This window comes from Apteryx mantelli, chromosome 25, assembly GCF_036417845.1.
Source record: "Apteryx mantelli isolate bAptMan1 chromosome 25, bAptMan1.hap1, whole genome shotgun sequence".
NCBI classification, from domain to species: domain Eukaryota; kingdom Metazoa; phylum Chordata; class Aves; order Apterygiformes; family Apterygidae; genus Apteryx; species Apteryx mantelli.
The window spans coordinates 6,400,979-6,413,523 of NC_090002.1; the positions used below are offsets into that span (position 1 = coordinate 6,400,979).

The following is a 12,545-nucleotide window of genomic DNA, read 5'->3' on the forward strand; positions in this document are numbered from 1 at the left end:
ATAAAAAAAGTTTTTACTTTTTGCAATTAAATAGAAGTGTTAATGCACACTTTCCCCCTTTTCTAATTTTTCTTTGTTAAAATGTTGTTGGGGTTATTTAACCCTTGCTAGAGCACTTTTTTCTAAGTGGCAATGTCATTTTAAGGGAAAGTTGGAATCCTCTTGTTTGAAATATGTCAAAAGAAACAGATGTTTTGCCAGTTTTAGCCCGTTTCCCTAAACAAAGTTGATGCAACAGCTCTGTCTGTCCCTCCTTCATTTCTAATAACAATCTCTGTCCTTCCTTCATAATTAGCTTATTTCAGTCAAGCTCTGACCCAAGGGTAGAAGATGGTAAGTTCTTCCAGAGTTCATAAAAACAGGCAAGTAAAGGAGAGAGATCCTGTTACTACCAGGACAGTGTGTTAGCCTTGTTAGAAAGCAGAGAGGCCACGTTGAAGACCCTCAAGACATGAGTCAGGAGAAAACCAAGCTTCACTACTTCTGCACTTCAGACTTCTGGCATTATGGAGCCCACCGGCGTTGAGCTGACCCCTTTACACCCCATCAGGTATCAGCAGCATGTAGCTCCTGTCCCGTGTGCTGAAGCTGTTGGGTCCCATGGGCTGTGATGGACTGGCTGTTTCTTGATTGAGCAGAAGAAATGCTGCATTCCTCACACACTTACCTAATGCCGGCTGGACACGAGCTTGTCGGCTCAAGGGTGGGGCTTGGACCTTGCACAGTTAATCTTGGTGCTTCAGATGTTGGCTCTAGAAAGAGCCGCTGGGGCAGGTTAGAGAGTTGAGAAATTGTCCTGAACCCTTTCCACCAACAGCTGCTCCTGACCTTGCCAAATGCACTGGCTATTACTCCCATTGCCCCAGCCGAATGTGTGTCACTGCCCCACAAGCTACATGCCCGAGCTGTGACTCTTCCAGGTCTGTTTTCTCTCCCTGAGAGCATCACATCTCCCATTTTCATTATTTGTTGCTGTCCTAGCTCCTCAGAAGCCTGGGCAGGATGCTGTAGTACTTGGGGCTAAACAGACTCTCCCCCTTTTTGGAGCTTGCTCCTTCATCTCTGCTCACAGTTGCAGACACCAGTGCACGCACTGAGGTTTTCTCAGCACTGCCTTGTTCCTCATAAGCCAGGCCGGGGTGAGCTGGCTGATAGGAGTTGGAGCTAGTGTTGTTGTTTTCTAGTTGTTTCTCCAGGTCTCCAGAGATGCAGCGGCAGCAGAGCTGTTGAGATGTCTTGTGTTGGAGGCAGGTTTGCCTTGACTCAGACTCCAGGCCTGCAGTTGACCTTAGCAATAAATGGGAACCTCCTGGTTTGAACAGATGAGTTGAAGATAGCCCGTTGAGACATTAGGATCAGACCCTGCTTGCAGAAATTGATGGGCTGCTGAAAGCATGATAGACCCTGGACCTTGCTGCCTAATGAAGGAAGAGGTAATATGCAGAGGTAAGAGATTTGGGGGGCAGCAGGAGAGCTTTTGTGGCAAGAAAGGTTATCAAACTTGTCCAAAGCAAAAGGAAACAATCACAGAGCAGGACCTGGGGAGATGGGAGGGGAGAGGAGGAGGCAGAGCAGACAGTGTGTGATTAACTTGGCTCTGCTAGCCAGAGCTGCCCACCCGCTGATCCTTCTTAATAGCCTGGGATCCCCAAAGACAGTTCCTGGAGCAGAGCCGGAGTAGTTGCACAATCGCAGATGGGGAGGAAGAGACCGCAGGCAGGAAGGTCTCTGCCAGACAGTCTCCAAAGTAGTCAGTGTGCTGTGCAATTCGGGAGACCTGATGTTGAGCCCTCCAGGTGTCCGGCTGGGGGTGGCGCACAGCCAGTCCCTGCAGGGTTACTGGTCTGGTTATGCCAGCCAGAGCCGAAGGCATCTGCAGACCCTGTCTCCCTTGACTCCCCTTTCTGGGGCAATTTCAGCTCCAGGTCCTGTTCACCCTCTCCCACTCACCCTGCTCCTCGGGGCACGGGGAAGGGACATAAACCCTCTGCTTAATCACCCCCCTTTCCAGCAGGGTTGGGGGAGGTCTGGGGCTGCTGTTCCTCAGCTGCCCACTGCCTTTCCCCCCCGACGTGACCAGTGCCCAGATACAGGGGCTGGACATGGTGGGCTCCGACTCCCGGCTGGGCAGTTACAACGCTGCAAACCATTCAGCCATTGCATCTTGTTGCCTCCTTTCTAGAGGTGGCTGCGTTCCAGCCGCAGGGGAGGACCCTTGCGTACAGCAGGGCTTTGTATTTATTTGCCAGTTGCTTAGGGATTATTATTATTATAGCTTAAGAGAAGAAGGGCAGGAGGTAGAAAAGAGACCCCATAACTGAGGGCTAAGACAATGTCTTACGTGTGGAGCAGCAGATCCCGACAGAGGCTTGGATGGAAATGCCAATCCAGGGATTACGATTCACGCATGGGCTCTGTCTCGGGGAGTGGACCCTTGTGCGCTCATTGGCATTAGAAGCGCTGCTGCTACTCCATCAAGGCTGATATGTGAGATGGGTGTGTTCCATGTGGCTCCGAAACCGCTCTAATAAAGAAATACGTTTCCTCCCCAATCTTCAAGCTGTTGGGTGTTCCTTGCTTTTGGGAGGTGCTTTAAATCTGACTGCCAGAGCCGTGGGCTGCTAAGAGCAGAAGCTGGCTGCACAATGCTGAGCTCAGGTCTTTCTCCCGTTTTCCTGTTGTTCACAGCGCTGGAGCTAAGCTGGTCCCTGAGTGATGAAGAAAAGAAGATAATCGTGGATGGGCATAATAAATACCGCTCCCAGGTCTCTCCTCCTGCTATGGATATGCTGAAGATGGTAAGTGGCTTTTATTGCAGTGAATGTCAGTGGGTGTCTGTCTAGTCCAAGCCTCTACCTTAATGCTAGAAGGGATCGGGGTCTTCTTTAGGGGAGGCAGAGGAATTCTTTTATAGGGCTACAACTAGACATCCACAGAGGAGGGCCCTAAATGGCCTCCAGAGAGATGAGTTTCCTTTCACCTACAGAAGCAACTTTGATTTTTTTTTTTCTGCAAGTTCCTAACTGTGATCTGAGTCCCCTGATGTGTTAAAACAGCACAGCTTTCACTCACATCAGTGCCTATCGGAGCTTCGTATGATGGGACAGAAAGGCAGGTGCTTGCGGTGAGACACTGCAATAAGCGGGTGCCCCGCAGTGAAGTCGCCCCACTGGCAGGAGAATCCCTCTCTGAGCACTGTGTGGAGCACAGCTCTGGTGCTTCGCATGCACTTTATTTGCCTTTGCAGGTGAACGGACCTTTTATCTATAGGAGAGGATGTCAAACTAGAACCTGACCAGCAGATCACAGTTGTTTTGGCTTTTCCTCATGCTCCCAGTCCCCACCACTACTTGTGCATGGTTGCCTTGGCAGTGAGGGATCTCCTGTTTTGCTGGGGGAAACTGAGGCACAGGCCTAGCATCACTTGTCGCTGCAGTGGGACCCAAAGCAAGCTCTCAAGCCAGTGCTGCTTTTTGTCTTATTTGGCCCCTTGATTTGGTTAAAATTTGATTACCACGTTCGTCTTGCACCTCATGTGATTTTCCTCACTGTTTGCAGCATACTTGGAGGAGCACTACTGTTTATCATAGCTAGTTGGAGTGCTTCACTCTTTCGGTCACAATGCACTTGGAGGAGACCTCTCTGTCTGGACCAGAACTTGCATAGACTGAACTAAATGTTTGTGGGTTGGTTAGTAGGAGTTTGCCTGGCAAAAAAGGCAAAAATGTTCAGGCATAGAGAGTCCAACAGGTGATTTCAGAGTCAAAGGGAACAGCGCAAGGACCATGCGCAGCATGATTCCCATGGAAACCCACCAGAGCAAGGCACGCAAAACTCAAAGAATAAGGGCTTTGGAGCCAACGTCTTAGTGAAAGCCTGAGGGACACAATCTCTTATGTGTCAAAAATGTGGGTCAGGCTTCTTAAGTCAGGGGCAATTCTGAACAAATGAGTGCTGCCCTGACTGCAGCTTTGATTGCAGATCGTGTGCTTTCAGAGATGCTCTCCTCTGCAGGGCTGCTTTGTTTCTTAGTTTAGTAGGATCTGCTTAAATCTAAAGGTAAAGGTAAAGCAGGTAAAGGACCTGCTAACAGTCCAGAGTGGAAGTAGTTTTCTGAAGCGCAACAAATGTTTAGCATAGAACAGCCCGGACAGTTTCTTGGAAGAGGTTTTCCGTGAAAGCGCTGTCCTTGCCTCCCTCCCTGGGACATTTGCTTGTTCTGTCTTCGCCTCTGCCTCCGAGTTCACCTGCTGCTGTGGCACTGTGCCCGGCTGAGGTCACCCTGGGCTCCTGTTTGGGACACGGATCTGGTTGCTGTGGAAATCAGTTAGACGATGGGGGATACATAGCCTAAAGCGACTTTTTTAATGAGGCGAATTCTGCAGGTGCGAGTCCCCTGTTTATGAAGCCCAGCCCCGTGTCAAAGGGAGGGCGGTGTGCGCTCCCTAAGCAGGGTTTGCAGCCACCGCTCTCAGCCTGGCTTGGGGCCATGGTTGGAGATCACCTAGCTCCCTGTGCCCCCACCCAGAGATTTCGGTGTTTCCTGCCTCTTTCCTGCTGGTTCTTCAGTGCTGCTACTCTGCCTCAGCACCCCGGGGTCTTCCTGCCTCCCCTTGAAACCCCAATGATGAAGTGCCCTGTGTCGGGGCCGTGCTTTGTCCCCGTCGAATCCAGCCCTGACTCAGGCTGCAAAGGTCCCCCTTAGGGCCTGCTGCTTGCCTGGGCTGCCTTCCAGCCCGCTGCAGAAGCAAAGCTGCCGTCTCCATCAAATGGCGCGAGGACGGTCCAAACAGCTGCGTCGTAGAGGGTTCCCTGTCTGCCTCCTGGGCAAGAAAACTTCTCCCTCTCCTGCCTAGCAACGCGACTAGTGAGGGCCCGCAGGCCAGGGGGCTCAGCTGGCAGAGGGGCTGCTGCAGCTCCGCGTGCTGGAGGGGTCTCTTGGCAGGCAGCCGTCCAGCCATGTCTTGGATCCAAGCGAACAGATGATGTTCCCAGGACTGTGTGCTCCCTGGCTCTGTGCAGCTGCTAAGGGAGATGTGCCCCGCTCTCCTCCTGTCCCCATCCCCATCTTGGTCAAAGAGGGAGGTCTCCTTCCCATTCCTGGGTGACCCAGGGTGAGTTTCCTCCCTTGCTCCATTGGACTTCTTGGTTTCTTCACCCTGAGTCAAGGATACTCTGTACCAATGTTACAGATGCTCTGAGACCCAGGGAGGGGGACCCATGTGGCAGGGTTGTCAGATTTGTGCTGCTGCACTGACCCTACCCTGTTTGATCTGTAGGCTGAGGTTTAGTTTGTGCTGGAATCGACCAAGGAGCTCCCTTCTCCCGAGGGCTTTTCAGAGGGCGCTAAGAGAGACCCACATATTAGTCTGGGATTTGAATTTTCCTCATGAATCATGGTGAGAGAGCCCAGGGGTCCTTGGTACCCATTCCTGCCACCCCAGGGAGGGAAAAAGCAGACATGTCCTCGTAGACATCAGAGAGCCCAACACACTCAGTAGCGTCCTTCTCTGTATGCTGATGCTGAGCTCCTTTCAGAGCTGGGACACGGACCTGGAGGCCTTTGCTCAAGCCTATGCAGAGAAGTGCATCTGGGACCACAACAAGGAGAGGGGCCGACGAGGAGAAAACCTCTTTGCTATGACCCCAACCCTGGACCTGGAATTCGCTGTGGAAGACTGGAACGGGGAGGAGAAGTACTACAACTTGACAACTACCACATGTGCCCCTGGGCAGATGTGTGGCCACTACACCCAGGTACAGGGCTACTGGGGGCAGAGGGCCTGGGTTCTTGACAGGAGAGCTCTAGAAGAGCCTGAGTTTTCCCAGAGCCTTTGCAAAAGGATGTGGGACCAGTGCTGGGCATCAGCACAGGAAACAAGGAGAACCTGGGCATGGTTCTAACTATGACCAGCCTTTCAGATCAGACCTCTTTAAACAGTCTCTGCAGCCCTTTTTGGTTACTCAGCAGAGCTTGATGTCAGCTTCTCTTGGGCAGAGACAAGGTCTGAGCGTATCTTCCCAGCTCCAGTTTCTTTGGGTGGGTAGGTGGGAGTGGGGAGGAGCAATGACGTTGGTGATAAATGTGAGGATGGCTCTATGGAGACTCCCAGGGCCAAAACAGAGCTGATGATGCTCTGCTAGGATGGATTATATGGTAGGAAAGCTGTGGCACCTGGATATGTGGGGCTGTAGGCCTAGGCTGGGGAGGTGGGTATGTGGTCCAGATAGGGGCAAGGAATGCAATCCTGAATGCTAATGCAAAGGGATGTGGGATCTGGGGCACACACGAAGAAACAAGGGTGACACTGGTGTGGTGACAGAGCAGCCTTGAGGGTCATGGAACAGGTTGCCAACAGGGCATCTGCCTTCAACCGATCACCTAACATTCATCTCCGGTCCTTGCCTTAGGTGGTCTGGGCAAGCACACATCGTATCGGCTGTGGGGTGAAGTTTTGTGCAAAGATCGACGGTATTGAAACAGAAGACATGTACCTGCTTGTTTGCAACTATTATCCCCCGTAAGTTCCTTGTTTCACATTGCTTGGTGTATCTTGACTGGGTTTCTTTACTGGAAATGTCCTTCCTTCAGGCCCCATAGCACAGGAAAAGCCTTTGGCGTTGTTCAGAAATAATAGCAAACCCATTCCAAGGAAGGCCTTTGTTGTTTTAGGTTGGTCACAAAGGAAGGAAGGGTTGTCTGGTGATCCTTGCCCATGATTGCAGTTCCTGAGACCTGGTTCAACTCCTGGCACAGACCTACAGAGGGAGCTCCCCCCTGGAGAGCTGCCCAAGGCTGATGCCGCAGTAACCGAGGGTTGAAAACAGCAGCTCTCTTCTCTGAATCTTGTTCTTCCCTGCCAGGAGCAGCCATACGTTGGGGTGGGGTGGGAAGAGCGTTCACACCAGCAGGACGTGCCATGCTGAAGTGACTGAGGTGGGTGGAGGGGTGGGTGCTCACTTGCTGCGTGAGGGCGAAGCCCTGAGACTAGCCTTGGGGATGACTTAGTTGGAGCTGGTGGAAAGCAATCCTAGCAGTCAGCTGCTGCAGGTGTTCCTGAGGGCGTTTAGTAGAAGGGAGACAAAATCACTGTCCCAAATGCCCATCGATTACCCTTTTCTAAGTAGTAGTAAAAGATCTGTCTCACCTTCTGCTGAGGCTCATGGAGCTGTTTCCCCTGATTTCAGTGGGCTTTGGGGGTCAGGCCACTGAGTAAATGGTGTTAACAGTTGAGGTGCCTGTGACAGGGGACCAAGACCTGTTTTTTACATTAACTTTGAGTTTTATCCTGGTGGGGATATTTCAGTCAAATCAAACACTCTCTGTGGGAGGGGTGTTTCCTCTTCTCTCTCACAACTTTCCTCTTTTTGTTGGCCTTTTCTGCTTCCAGGGGTAATATGAAAGGCCGAAAGCCATACAAGGAAGGAGCCTCATGTTCCCAGTGTCCAGAGGGTACCTTGTGTGTCAACTCCTTGTGTGGTAAGTGAAGAGAAGCGGCGCGTGTCCCTAGACAGGCTATTGGGACTGATACCCCTGGGTTGGGTCCAAGCTCTGAACCATCCTGGAGCCATCAGAAAGCCCTGGGCTGGCAGCTCCAGGGATGCATGGACCATGAGACAGGTGATGGCAGCCCTGAGACAGGTCAGCTGCCACGGACAAGGAGGATTGAACAAGGACCTTGTACCCCTAGCCAACGTTTGTTGCCCCAGGAGGATGCCCCATCCCTAAGGGACAGGGCTGTGGAGTTCTTGCAGCATGTTGTGTGAGGGAGATGAGACATCTCCAGCTTGGGACCCCAGACTGGGGGACATCCCAGAGTGACCTGAGAGGGGTCGGCTACTGCTTCTCCATGCAGCGGATTTCTGTGGACCCCACTCAGCGGTGGGGGATTCAGTTGAGCTCAGTTGACTCTAGTGCTAACCCGTGGCACTTTTCATCTCTTACCAGAACCCACTGTAGAAGAGACCACTACATCCTCTGTGACAACAAAGGCAAGCCCATCCACCACAACCACGGCCAAGCCAAAACCCACAACCACACTACCAACCACAACCACACCACCAACCACAGCCAAGCCCAAACCCACAACCACACTACCAACCTCAGCCACACCACCAACCACGGCCAAGCCAAAACCCACAACCACACTACCAACCTCAACCACGCTACCCACCACGGCCAAACCAAAACCAACATCCACACTACCCACCACGGCCAAGCCAAAACCCACAACCACACTACCCACCACAGCCAAGCCAAAACCGACATCCACACTACCCACCACGGCCAAGCCAAAACCCACAACCACACTACCAAACATAACCACGGCGAAGCCAAAACCCACGACATCAGCACCCACCACAACCACAGCAAAGCCAAAACCCACAACACCAGCACCCATCACAACCACAGCGAAGACAAAACCCACAACACCAGCACCCACCACAACCACAGCGAAGACAAAACCCACAACACCAGCACCCACCACAACCACAGCGAAGACAAAACCCACAATACCAGCACCCACCACAACCATGGCCAAGCCAAAACCCGCAACCACAGCATCTACCACAACCATGGCCAAGCATAAACCCGCAACACCGGCACCTACCACAACCACACCATCAACCACAACCACATTAGCAACCCCAGCCAAGCCAAAACCCACAACCACACTACGAACCCCAGCCAAACCAAAACCCTCAACCACGCTACCAACCACAACTACAGCCAAGCCAAAACCCTCAACTACACTACCAACCCCAGCCAAGCCAAAACCCACAACCATACTACAAACTACAGCCAAACCAAAACCTGCAACCGTGCTACCAACCACAACCACAGCCAAGCCAAAATCTGCAACCACACTACCAACCACAACTACAGCCAAGCCAAAACCCACCATGCCAGCATCCACCACAACTGCAGCCAAGCCAAAGTCTACAACACCAACACTCACCACAGCCAAGCCAAAACCCACAAAGCCAGTACCCACCACAAGCCTTACAGCCAAGCCAAAACCCACCATGCCAGCATCCACCACAACTATGGCCAGTTCAGAACCCATAATACCAGCAACCATCATTATGGCCAAGCCAACACCCACCACACAAACATCCACCACAACCACTTCTGCGGCCAAACCAAAACCCACTGCTACAACATCAGCAAAGCCAAAACTCACCACCACAGCACCAGTACCTACCACAATGATGACAACCCTGCAACAGAAACCCACCACAACTACAAAGCCAGCACTCACCAAAACAGAAAGATCCAGTCCTACTGAGGCAGCTGGGCTAACGCTGTCCTTTGAGCCCACATTAGACTTGGATTATAAAATATCTCCAGACACAGAGGCAGGCACTGGAGAGCCTCTTACCCCCTTAACAACTGAGGATCCCGCCTTATTAGAAATGGGCACAGCCTTCAGCCCAAAATCAGTCCCAGAAACAAATAAAGATGTGAAAGAGAGTGGGAGAGAGAAGCCAGTCTTCTCCTTTTCCAGTCCATCTCCATCCCTCAGCCAAATTATTCCAGAGATCAAGTTAGGTTTCAATAAAACTGAGCTCATAACTCCCTCAAAGTCAGTGGTCTTCAGCCCTGAAGAGCCCACCTTCTTGCGTTTAACGTCATCTTCCAAAGAAACAAAGGGGCAGAGCCCCGCTTTCCAGACCTCCCTCTCAGGTAAGGTAATTGTGGAATCTGTCCTGGCATGGACACACAGATGTTAAGTGATCCCCAAGCAGCATGGAGAGCGCTTGGGAGGCACCAGTATCAGACTGGTCCTCTGGATCCTCTTGTATGTGGCACCAACCTTTTTCCTCACTCCTTCTCCTAACATTGAAAGGGGCCATTTGGACCTGTCTCGTTTGTGAAGCATGGGTATGTTTCCAGCCTGCGCCCCACTAACCCACCAGCTGTGTTGTGCCTTCTCAGGATCTGTGCACTGCTGCCTTGCACCTCGGGTTGTCTTGGAGCACGTCACTGATGGACCTGCATGAATGGGAGTTTCTCTTTTGTCTGGCTCTTCCCCTCTAACTACAGGTTTTTTCCCTTCTTCCAGCAGGTGCCCTGGACACTGAAGAACTGGAGACAAACTCAGACCAGACAAGCATGGAGCAGCCTGTGGCTGGAGCCCCCAGCACCTCCTTTGGGCTTTCTCTCTTCCTCCTGCCCAGTGCCATCCTGGTGGGCCTTCTGCTTTGAATGGTCTTTCTCAGCTGTCCCTGCACCACTTGCCAAGGCTTTCTTCAGCATTGGTTGTCCCACAACCCTGGTAGGCTTGGGAGGCACCACGGACAGTTCAGGTTACCACACTCTCTGCTGGGCCTTCTTACGCTGGCTAACCTGCTCCAGCCCCATTGTGCCAAGGGTGGCTGGTAGTCCCATAAGCACTAGGTTCCCTGCCTGAGATCCGAGGGCAGGAGGGTGACCATGGACACTGACACCTCACCTTTCTTCCCAGCCAGCCTGGGTTTCCAGTCCATTTCCAAACTGGAAATGATAAACAAGCCCATCTCCCTGTGTGGCTGGCAGGCCCTGCCTCACTGTTTCCACAGGGAAAAGCAGAACACCTTGGAAACCCAAATGGAGATGAGACATGGTTGTTGGTTTGGGGTTTTTCTATCAGGATGAGTTTCCAACAAAAATGTTCTTTTTTTTTTTTTTCTCCTGATGTGTCTGTCTGTCTCAGTTGTGGTGAAGTTTCACCCCTGCCCTCCTTGTACAAAAAGGGTGGCGTGTTTTTTTTTCCACAGGAGAGGCTTTCTATTTACTTCCTGTTTCTGATACAGCCATGGCCAGTACTATAAAGACGTGCTCCTTTCTCCTCCTCACACCTCTACAACACTTGCCTCCTTCCTCGCTTCTGTCTGCTGTATGTATCCATTCCACAGTTAGTCCATTGCTGTGACTTTATTTTACGCATGTGCGTGCATCCGTGTGCATGCATAGAAGAAACTTGTCAGCACTAGAAAGGAGCTACTGGCTCCTTCATAAAGTGTTTTTCTGCATGACTTCCCTCTTTGTGTAACTTAAGTGTACGATGTATTTGAAGTTAGATACAGATCCTGGTTGACATATATTTCACATGTGGTGGAACCTGGTCCAGGAGAAAAAACTGATCACATGCCTTTGTACAGTTGGAGCTTGAGAGATCCAGGTGAACGATGTTAGAGGTTAACAGTGGTTCCAGGACTTGTTGCAGGACAGCTTTTGTTCTCTGGGACACTCGTGTCTTCTTCCCCCATGTCTCTGCTCTGTTCATCTTAAGATTTCCAGAAAGGTGTGTTAAACATGTGACAAATTTTGCAGAAGGGACTAGGAGAAACAGTCCTTCCTCTGACTGTTGCATCCTTTGGTTTCTTAAAGATGAGGTGGAAAATGACCTGAAGTCTAATATTCCTGTCCTCCCCCAGGATGCTGTTTTCTGTGCATCCCCAAGGGCATGCACTGAATAAATCCTGTTGCGAAAGCCATGCCGTGGGGCGTGCAGTGTCTCACTGTGGGATCCAGAGGCTGGGGGCTTGCTTACAGTATCTGAAAGATGCTCTTGGTTGTGTGCTTAGGTAGACTTGCTAAAAGACATGGCTCCTGGGAAGAGCTGAAGGTTTCTTTGGCTTTCCAAATGCATCTGGGTGCCAAAGTCCCAGAGGAGCCATGGGTTCTGCAAAGTTGCAACTGTATGTTTTTAAGCCTGTCTAAAAGCACCAGGAGGAGGAGATTTAGCATGACGTGGGGAATATTCCCCTAGCTCTCAGCTGAGTGCAGAGCAAAAATGCCACCAGGAATTTTTGGGCAAGGAAAGCAAGAGGAAGAGAACTCTGAGTGAAAAAGATTGAAACTGGAGCACTTCTGGTTCCCTGTTCAGAGGGGCCCAGCAGCCAGCCTCATCCCGCCCCTGAACACACACACACACATGTTTTCATCTTTACAGCAAAAAAAGAAGTTAAATGCAAGTGTCCCTCCTCCCCCTCCCCTAGGCACCATATTTATGCAGCATTTTTGCTGCAGAACTTTATTCAGTGGCGAGCAGCACGCAAGGAAATGGCCTGGCAAGGAGTAAACCCATAGCATGGGAGTGGGGAAGCACCAGCAGCGCTGAGATTAGATCTTTGCTTTTGCCTTTCCCCATCCTTGTGCCCCTGCTTGGCCTGATAAGGCTGCCTTGAGGCTTTGTATTTCCCCTCTCCCTTTAATCTTGCTGTGCGAGACCAGCGGCACCAGCTCTCTTACAGGAAGCCAGCTGCTTGCGGGGTTTTTTTAGGTCATGGTCACCGCTAGCCCTGCTAAATGGTGGCCGGCAGATGGCGGTGGGAGAGACACTGCAGAAAACCGGGCAGCTTTGAACTCGCTTCACAACCCTACAGAGAGCTTAGTGCTTTATTTAATCAGAAGCATCAGCTGTATTTAAGAATCAGATTAAAAATAACCTCCTGCCCAGGTGCTGTGGTTGCTACATGGTCTCCTTGCAGGCTGAGCTCCTGGAAGCTGTTGCCGAGCTGCTTTCAGTAGAAAAAATCAAGCCTTGGGCTAGTGACAG

General features: G+C 51.4%; 2 protein-coding genes across 3 annotated transcripts; both read left to right on the forward strand.

Annotated features, from left to right (window-relative positions):
- Positions 1-2,645: 2,645 nt before the first annotated feature.
- On the forward strand, positions 2,646-8,323 carry PI16 (peptidase inhibitor 16). Its single transcript, XM_067310433.1, has 6 exons — positions 2,646-2,798; positions 5,539-5,757; positions 6,412-6,521; positions 7,392-7,480; positions 7,949-8,124; positions 8,252-8,323. The coding sequence occupies exons 1-6, from the start codon at positions 2,646-2,648 to the stop codon at positions 8,321-8,323; spliced, it is 819 nt and encodes a 272-aa protein (XP_067166534.1).
- Positions 8,324-8,456: 133 nt separating this feature from the next.
- LOC136994204 (proteoglycan 4-like) lies at positions 8,457-11,481 on the forward strand. Of its 2 annotated transcripts, none has more exons than XM_067310594.1 (2): positions 8,457-9,688; positions 10,068-11,481. In XM_067310594.1, exons 1-2 carry the CDS (start codon positions 8,536-8,538, stop codon positions 10,208-10,210), a joined length of 1,296 nt encoding a protein of 431 aa, XP_067166695.1. In that variant the 5' UTR covers positions 8,457-8,535; the 3' UTR covers positions 10,211-11,481. The 2 variants fall into 2 exon arrangements, with proteins under 2 accessions (XP_067166695.1, XP_067166697.1); XM_067310596.1 differs by having other exon boundaries at positions 10,071-11,481.
- The last annotated feature ends 1,064 nt before the right edge of the window (positions 11,482-12,545 follow it).

Excerpts from the sequence above, each read along its gene's own strand:
- PI16 (XM_067310433.1), top strand. The coding sequence starts at position 2,646 with ATGCTGAGCTCAGGTCTTTCTCCCGTTTTCCTGTTGTTCACAGCGCTG. Across the intron at positions 6,522-7,391 it reads GTTTGCAACTATTATCCCCC|GGGTAATATGAAAGGCCGAA; the intron begins GTAAGTTCCTTG and ends TTCTGCTTCCAG. Across the intron at positions 7,481-7,948 it reads GTGTGTCAACTCCTTGTGTG|AACCCACTGTAGAAGAGACC; the intron begins GTAAGTGAAGAG and ends ATCTCTTACCAG.
- LOC136994204 (XM_067310594.1), top strand. The coding sequence starts at position 8,536 with ATGGCCAAGCCAAAACCCGCAACCACAGCATCTACCACAACCATGGCC. Across the intron at positions 9,689-10,067 it reads TTTCCAGACCTCCCTCTCAG|CAGGTGCCCTGGACACTGAA; the intron begins GTAAGGTAATTG and ends CCCTTCTTCCAG.